General features: G+C 39.7%; 1 protein-coding gene across 2 annotated transcripts; it reads right to left on the minus strand.

Moving 5' to 3' along the window:
• Positions 1 to 36: 36 nt before the first annotated feature.
• Positions 37 to 2,965, minus strand: LOC112897304. Of its 2 annotated transcripts, none has more exons than XR_003229628.1 (3): positions 2,769 to 2,965; positions 1,241 to 1,479; positions 37 to 436 (listed from the first exon to the last, which is right to left on the minus strand). XR_003229628.1 is itself a non-coding variant. In XM_025965580.1 (3 exons), exons 1-3 carry the CDS (start codon positions 2,892 to 2,894, stop codon positions 262 to 264), a joined length of 504 nt encoding a protein of 167 aa, XP_025821365.1. In that variant the 5' UTR covers positions 2,895 to 2,960; the 3' UTR covers positions 37 to 261. The 2 variants fall into 2 exon arrangements, 1 of the variants encoding a protein (XP_025821365.1); XM_025965580.1 differs by having other exon boundaries at positions 1,277 to 1,479; positions 2,769 to 2,960.
• Positions 2,966 to 9,479: the final 6,514 nt, after the last annotated feature.

Consider the following 9,479-nt stretch of genomic DNA (forward strand, 5'->3'; position numbering starts at 1 on the left):
TACAAAACCCCGTTCTGTTGCAGCATGTATGCATCGTAGGGTAAGGTATCATTCAGTGGATAAACCCAACAATAAATATTGATTACAAGTAGCATCAGGAAATAGTGACAACGCAAGCACACTACTTCCAGGACCTCCAGACGTTTTCTCTGCCATTAGCTGGCATTGGGAGCATTCGATTAAGAACAGAAAGTCAGAGGGATAGACGGGTGGTCTTGTCCAACAAAACATAACACAGCCGCCTCATGGTACTGGCAGCTCCTAATCTTGTTGAACTTTAGGATTTGAACCCTGGCACGGGCAGTTGCAGCAATTTAAGCAACGACTTGAACTGTTGTTACTCCTTGCATTATCAAGGGTATACAAATAGAAAAAATTAAAGAAACAAAAACTCATCAAGACTATAGTATCCGCATCTCTTTTTGCAGTTTCATACCTGCACATAAGAAACCAATGAACATACCAATTTCAGTTTGCATATGAAGAATTTGCAGTAAGTTGCTTACACAAGTAGAAACCAATGAACACCCCAATTTTAGTTAGCATATTAAGTATTTGCAGCAAGTTGCTGACACAATGGACTTTTCTTTGCATATAAATGCAAATAAGATAAAAAGGTGCCTGGCCGCACGTGTCTAAAGAATAAAATGCCGCGCTTGCCACTTGTTTCATTTTTGCACACTTGCCACTGTGAAAAAGAACTCTAACAGCAATAATTCCAACAACAAATATGAAATAAACAAAACTTACGAAATTCACTCCAACTTCATATGCTTTTGACTAAGTTTCCCAACTCAAAAGGGTAAAACAATGGCCTTTTCTTTTTCATTATTGCAAAGGAGAAAACGACGGTTAGCCTAGGTAACACCAGGTGTTTTCGCATAAAAATGACATTTAAGATTCTCATGGTGATGTTCCAATTTTTTCTTATTACAAGCCAGTAACTTTTTTCTTGCACGTTATGTTCCAACGTAGACATAAAGATTTCCCGTATGACTTGATGAACTTTCTAACAGCAGCAATAAGACTTTAGTCTAATCAGTTGGGGTAGGGAAGGGATAAGACTTAACTAGAGTGACCTAAAATTTTAACTAGCAAAAGATATCTTTGATGACAAAATTCACCCAAGGGCATTTAATTAGAAAAACACTAGCAGAAAGCTAGATTCATACAAAAAAAGAAGCATGATTCAACCAGATAGACCCATACTTCCAACACATCACGTTTGAGTATGACTTACACTGCTTCTGGATTGAAAGGTGCATCTTGAGCTTACCGTGCAGCCTTTTCGGTCTCCCTAGCAAATTTGTGGTTGTTGGATTTGGGTGCACTCGATGAAAATGTTCGCTTCACTCCTCCAGCAAAATCAAGAAAAGCTGGCTTCATGCCATTCATGATAGTTGATGGCATTCCAATTGTTGTCAAGCTTGTTTTAGCATCAGCATGGGAGCATGGGAATATGTTGAAGTACCTTGCAGGCTGTGTTAGGCAGTACAGAAGTCAGAACACGCATTTGAGGTATATATTTCTTTCCCAACCTAGAGAAGAGTACTGATGCAATCTTGTCGCACTAAAATCCTAAATCCTCAAAGATGCATACTTATAGGACCGCCACAAATAGGGAAATTGTCCACTTGGCCTTGTGGTCAAGTAAAAATGAGATACAAACATGCATTTCTGATCAACATTGTTACACCAATATGTGGAGAATAACATGTGAGGCAAATATATTCTTTTTAGTAGCCAGGAATCAATATGTTTATTAGGAACTGCCATGCCTGGATGAACAGCAGCTCGACAGTAAAGATCGCTGAGGATTTTAAGAATCTCTGATATCTTTGTAGAAATAAAAGTATAAATTGAATAACTTACAAGTTAAAAGATGAACTTTAGGGATATACAATAAGGTTAAAAAAAATATGCATGTGGAAGCCTGTGCAAGGATATACTACTGCTGGCAGTGGATCTTATAGTTTATACTGAAGAATTGCAGCAGAAGGTGCTCAAGCTCCTAGGACTATGTGGGTGGCCTGCTCGTTGGGTGACAGTGGAGTCATTTACTGACCACTTGATCAGTTAATGCTCCATTGCTCCTGAAAGAGACACTGCTTGTAATGGCTTCTGTAGTAGACATGGTATTTGTTCACATCAGTCAAATGTTCTGCTGATGGAACTTGATTTTGTGGTTCATTCAGTTGGAGCAATAGACTCATCACTTAGTTACATGATCACTCCAAATCTAACTAGTCAACACAGGTTCACGAACAGAAACCGTCTCAGAAACAGGCTCACGAACAGGAGGTACAATGGAAATAAAAAAAATTCAAAACTACGAGGATGAGATACAGATGAACTAATAGCTAAATGTTTTCCATACTACACTTTGAATTGAACAAGGCAAGGCTACCTGATCGATCCCAAAGAGATGCGTGGGGGAAGGCAAAAAAGCAAAAGCAAAAGCAAATAGCTGAACCGAACTCATGTTAATATGTTCCGTCTTGTTAATGAGCCTCCCGAAGAGAGAAGGACCGAAAACCTGGCGCATGAAGCGCTTCTGCGATAGGACAGCGCGCAGCAGCGCGCGATGAAAGAAGGAGGACGAGGAGGGGTAGGATTTGGGGTGGAGGTCGATCGAGCCATGGTCGCCGGCCGGCCGGACGGAGAGGCGGAGGTTGAGTCGGGGGTTCAGAGTTGAGATCGATCTAAGATGGGAGAGGAGACAAGATGCTTGTTGGGTCTAATACCGAGTAACCGGAGTTGGTACGTACCGGAGCAGCGGCGGCCCTAGCGGCAGACGCATGAGCGCCGCCGAGTAGGCTCGTCGATCTCTGAAACAAGCGGCGACTCGCCATCTTGGCACTCGATCCCGCGAATTTTTTAGGAAGAACCTGCATCTGGAGGACGAAGAAGACCTAATTTATAGGATTGGATTAAAAGGATACCAATCAACATAAATTCGCATCGGATTTATATACCATCAACCGTAACGAGACGAACTCCTACGTAACTCGGGGCTGGGGGAGAGGAGCGGCGGTGGGCCGGATGGTGGGCCGGTCGATGCTGGACCGAATTTGCTAGGAGATGCTATTTCGCTCTATAATTTTTTTCTAATTTTGCAGTGTTAGAAAAGGGTTTTAAAATTAAGGTGGGGCAATAGCCCACTTTGCTTCCACTATGGGTCCGCCTCTGCTCGGATGTATTTTAAGGAGAAGAAATCTACCGAGACCGAGCCGCGAGAATCGATCGACTGGAGAAATCTTATTCTTTTTCGATGGACAATTCTACTTCTTCTTCTATATATTTATTATTTATATAGGTACGCTCCTATCATCTATCTATATTTCGCAATTGATATTTCGACATTTGCCCCCCGACATAGTGGAAATTCAAAAAATGGCACCCCAAGCGGCTTTTTGAGAACTTTCTATGACACAGAGTGGCCGATTCACACTAAGCCATCTCCTCTTGGGCCGAGCCATCTTGTCTGCTAATCCACACGGACCCAGGCCGGTCCGTCTTCTTATTTTTAGCCCAGTGGCCAGTTTCTGCTGCTTCAGCCCAGCCGGCGTGCTGCATGCCTGGCAGCCGCGAGATCGAGATATGGAAGTAGACGGAAGCGAGCGAGCGGACGTCGTGTTCCAGGACCTCCACCATCACCGGCAGCTCCATGTCCGTGTTCAGAAGCAAGAAGTACGACAGCAACGATGACGGGAGTAACAAATTTGGAAAAAGGGAAATCTTTCCAAAAGAAACAGGCATGAGAGCTAAACTTGAAGTGATCTCATTCACTTTCCGGAACTAAAGGGTGCCCGATCAAAGGTATATGAGCTAAACTTGAGCAGATTTCATTCAAGTTCTGGAGCTAAAGGGTGCCCGATCAAAGGTACATGAGCTAAACTAGAGCAGATTTCATTCAAATTCTGGAACTAAAGGGTGCCCAACCAAAGGTATATGAGCTAAACTTGGACATATTGCATCTCCAGGTACTACCCAACTACAAAATTGCCGTGGTCCTTACACACCACATCATGGAATATGTACAACACTTTGTTTTCCAGAATGACGAGAGCTGAGAATATCCACCAATTCTGAGAACCATTGACCTACAAAAAAATAGTCTTAGTGTAAGATTCTTGAAAGGCCAAACCCCACTATCTTCTGAACAGATAACGTGAAGACAGTGACACAACACAAAAGTTACAATGCCCAAGTTATGTTCTAGATTAAAAAATCAAACCATAAAAAGGGGGCATTAGGTTATCATGAGAAAAATAGACGGAAGGACCTCACAATGTATAATATTCTTTTTCCCCACGATTTTCAAGAAATTAGTAGCTAATGTGTTTAATAATATGAAGTTATCGCGCCACTGAGATCGCAAAGCAATGTGAAACTTTCATCAGATGCACTCAAGAAGCATGTAATATTCATCCTGTACACACAGACCACACCATCTCGTTCATGACAAATCAGATGCACTCAAGAAGCTTGCAAATAACTAGTTCACATTGAGAAATTCTACCTGCGAAGATCAAATACAGATCTATACCTTCACTCCTTGTCTGCAATTGAAAATGACAAATCAGTTCCTCAATGTGTCAATGATGACAAATATAATATTAGATGAAAGAATTTCAGATAATTCATCATTGAAAGAAAACTATGCAAATATTTACCACCTGGTTTTTTGAAAACATAGTCAAATAGGTTCGAGAATCGACTGATGATAGCTGAGCTTGCTTCAAAAAACCACCCGAGATTCTTCAGTCTCTTTAGTTCACCTTTTCTGAGTTCGATACTGACAAATGACAGCATTAGTATCATAAATATCTTTGACAGAAAAATTCATAGAACAACAATCTTCTTAAGAAGTCTTAATTTCATGTGCCTCCAACTTTCCCTCCATCTTCAAATCATTAGCTTTCATTTCATTCTTCACATTCAACAAATCAACACAGTGCTGCATAAAAAATGAAAATTATAGTTCATACGCACTGAACTATAAAGATTATAGCTCATATCTAACTACGAACCTTCATATTCTGCTCATCAGCATCCCTTTTTAGTTCATAACGAAGTATGACAATAGCTTGGTCAAAGCTGTTTTTAACAAAACAAAAAGTTAATGCTACAATTACAAGAGATTGAAACAACAACAGCAACAGGGGAAAAGAAAAGGAAAATACACAGGCATAAATAAAAATGATATTATCAGGGGATCTAACACCTGTTCATAGTTACATACCACTGTTTATGCTCAGCAAATTTTTTGTCCATATTGACTTTGAGTACTTTGAGTTCATTTAAGCCTTTGTCAAGCATGATGTTGATGTCACCAATGGCTTTGTCATGTTCAGTGCGCTGAAAGTGAAAGAGATAACTTAGCTGTGGATACATTTAACTAAATACAACACATCTGTAGGGAAATAGAAAAATACTTTTATGAAGTGTTCCTGAATGTTGTTACTCGACGATTCATGGAGTGCACAGGCCTGCAAATGCCCTTCAGAAATCAGAAACAGATCCCATAGCCAAGACAGGTACAGTAACAAACAACAAAGCACCCAAGAATTAACACAGACCGCATCACAAATTTTCACATGCTCGCAAAGACACAACTCATTCAACACCAGCAATGGGGTCATATAAATTGGAGAGGGATTGTGGAAATCAGAAAGCAATTGGGGATGGGGAATAGTTCTCTTCATTCCCATTTGCTTCCTGACATCCCAAATCCCTTCTCTCATTCACAACCCCCCATTGCTATTTCTTAGCTGCAGCAGCCAACCTGCAGCCGCTTTGTAACAGTAGCAATTAGAAAATTGGCAGCAACTAATATATAGCAAATGAAAGTACACGCTAAAAGCATCACAACACATCGGTGCATAACAGAGCACAGAAATGATATTTCACTCAGGATATACAAGGCATGGAAATGAGCCGGGAACGCAATTTCCTGTTACAAAACAAATTTAGCAATATCTCAAAGGTTACATCCATAACAAATTTTCAGTACGCAATTTGTTATCATAATCAGGGATCTTTGACAAAAAATAATTTACTGATACAAGGTGCTCATATCATATAACTAAATTAGCTAATTGACATGCAGTCATCATTACTCAGCACTCTCTTACTGAAACAGTACACAGTTGGTTTTCTCCATCTTTGCTAATACCATGACTCAAGCAGGTTTATCACCCTTATTGACTAGTATTAAAAGAAAGCAAGTCAATCTTTTAGAATACTCTTGACCATGCAAGAAAAAGATATTTTGAAGATGAAGATATTACCATGGATATAAATATTTATGGAAAGTTCTAGAAGCAAGTAAAAAAATATCTAGGAATATTTTAGAATATCTTTTGTTGTATGGTAAAGTAGAAAATATCTAGGAAGGTTCTAGAGTAAGGGACACATGTCATCACCATATGTGTCGCCATGGTCTATATATATGAGAACCCCCTCTCCCTCCCCTAGTAACCTGAGAGGCAACAACACATACAAGCCACAAGCATAAGAGAGAGTTGGGGTTGTAGTGCTAGGTGAGTGTGTTAATGAGTGCTAGGATAGCCACTTAAGAAATGTTCACACTCTCATGTAATATTGTTGTTCGTGTAATAAAGTGTTGTTTAAAAGAGTTGGTCTCCCAATCTGCTTGTATAGTTTCTAAGTACTTAGTGCGTGGATTGTGATCTAGCAAAGGTTAGCTTTGCCCCCGGGATCACAACGGTCCAAGCTTCATCTGAAGGTTGGCTCTGCCACCCGGAAGCAAGCTTCATCTGTAGGTTGGCCCTGCCACCCGGGAGCCAGAAGGTCGGCCCTGCAGCCAAAAAGGACCAAAAGACACTAAGTAATTAGAAATCATAAAGCTGTCCACTACAGAGTGAGTGGGTGTTCCTAGGTATAGGTCCATCTTCAAGTGGGTGATTAGGGTCACCTCCGTTTCTAACAACTAGCTATACAGAGTGAGTGGACCTCCACCATCACCGGCAGCTCCATGTCCGTGTTCAGAAGCAAGAAGTACGACAGCAACGATGACGGGAGTAACAAATTTGGAAAAAGGGAAATATTTTCAAAAGAAACAGGCAGGAGAGCTAAACTTGAAGTGATCTCATTCACTTTCTGGAACTAAAGGGTGCCCGATCAAAGGTATATGAGCTAAACTTGAGCAGATTTCATTCAAGTTCTGGAGCTAAAGGGTGCCCGATCAAAGGTACATGAGCTAAACTAGAGCAGATTTCATTCAAGTTCCGGAACTAAAGGGTGCCCAACCAAAGGTATATGAGCTAAACTTGGACATATTGCATCTCCAGGTACTACCCAACTACAAAATTGCCGTGGTCCTTACGCACCACATCATGGAATATGTACAACACTTTGTTTTCCAGAATGACGAGAGCTGAGAATATCCACCAATTCTGAGAACCATTGACCTAAAAAAAAATAGTCTTAGTGTAAGATTCTTGAAAGGCCAAACCCCACTATCTTCTGAACAGATAACGTGAAGACAGTGACACAGCATAAAAGTTACAATGCCCAAGTTATGTTCTAGATTAAAAAATCAAACCATAAAAAGGGGGCATTAGGTTATCATGAGAAAAATAGACGGAAGGACCTCACAATGTATAATATTCTTTTTCCCCACGATTTTCAAGAAATTAGTAGCTAATGTGTTTAATAATATGAAGTTATCGCGCCACTGAGATCGCAAAGCAATGTGAAACTTTCATCAGATGCACTCAAGAAGCATGTAATATTCATCCTGTACACACAGACCACACCATCTCGTTCATGACAAATCAGATGCACTCAAGAAGCTTGCAAATAACTAGTTCACATTGAGAAATTCTACCTGCGAAGATCAAATACAGATCTATACCTTCACTCCTTGTCTGCAATTGAAAATGACAAATCAGTTCCTCAATGTGTCAATGATGACAAATATAATATTAGATGAAAGAATTTCAGATAATTCATCATTGAAAGAAAACTATGCAAATATTTACCACCTGGTTTTTTGAAAACATAGTCAAATAGGTTCGAGAATCGACTGATGATAGCTGAGCTTGCTTCAAAAAACCACCCGAGATTCTTCAGTCTCTTTAGTTCACCTTTTCTGAGTTCGATACTGACAAATGACAGCATTAGTATCATAAATATCTTTGACAGAAAAATTCATAGAACAACAATCTTCTTAAGAAGTCTTAATTTCATGTGCCTCCAACTTTCCCTCCATCTTCAAATCATTAGCTTTCATTTCATTCTTCACATTCAACAAATCAACACAGTGCTGCATAAAAAATGAAAATTATAGTTCATACGCACTGAACTATAAAGATTATAGCTCATATCTAACTACGAACCTTCATATTCTGCTCATCAGCATCCCTTTTTAGTTCATAACGAAGTATGACAATAGCTTGGTCAAAGCTGTTTTTAACAAAACAAAAAGTTAATGCTACAATTACAAGAGATTGAAACAACAACAGCAACAGGGGAAAAGAAAAGGAAAATACACAGGCATAAATAAAAATGATATTATCAGGGGATCTAACACCTGTTCATAGTTACATACCACTGTTTATGCTCAGCAAATTTTTTGTCCATATTGACTTTGAGTACTTTGAGTTCATTTAAGCCTTTGTCAAGCATGATGTTGATGTCACCAATGGCTTTGTCATGTTCAGTGCGCTGAAAGTGAAAGAGATAACTTAGCTGTGGATACATTTAACTAAATACAACACATCTGTAGGGAAATAGAAAAATACTTTTATGAAGTGTTCCTGAATGTTGTTACTCGACGATTCATGGAGTGCACAGGCCTGCAAATGCCCTTCAGAAATCAGAAACAGATCCCATAGCCAAGACAGGTACAGTAACAAACAACAAAGCACCCAAGAATTAACACAGACCGCATCACAAATTTTCACATGCTCGCAAAGACACAACTCATTCAACACCAGCAATGGGGTCATATAAATTGGAGAGGGATTGTGGAAATCAGAAAGCAATTGGGGATGGGGAATAGTTCTCTTCATTCCCATTTGCTTCCTGACATCCCAAATCCCTTCTCTCATTCACAACCCCCCATTGCTATTTCTTAGCTGCAGCAGCCAACCTGCAGCCGCTTTGTAACAGTAGCAATTAGAAAATTGGCAGCAACTAATATATAGCAAATGAAAGTACACGCTAAAAGCATCACAACACATCGGTGCATAACAGAGCACAGAAATGATATTTCACTCAGGATATACAAGGCATGGAAATGAGCCGGGAACGCAATTTCCTGTTACAAAACAAATTTAGCAATATCTCAAAGGTTACATCCATAACAAATTTTCAGTACGCAATTTGTTATCATAATCAGGGATCTTTGACAAAAAATAATTTACTGATACAAGGTGCTCATATCATATAACTAAATTAGCTAATTGACATGCAGTCATCATTACTCAGCACTCTCTTACTGAAACAGT

The sequence above is a fragment of the Panicum hallii genome, chromosome 6 (assembly GCF_002211085.1).
Source record: "Panicum hallii strain FIL2 chromosome 6, PHallii_v3.1, whole genome shotgun sequence".
NCBI classification, from domain to species: domain Eukaryota; kingdom Viridiplantae; phylum Streptophyta; class Magnoliopsida; order Poales; family Poaceae; genus Panicum; species Panicum hallii.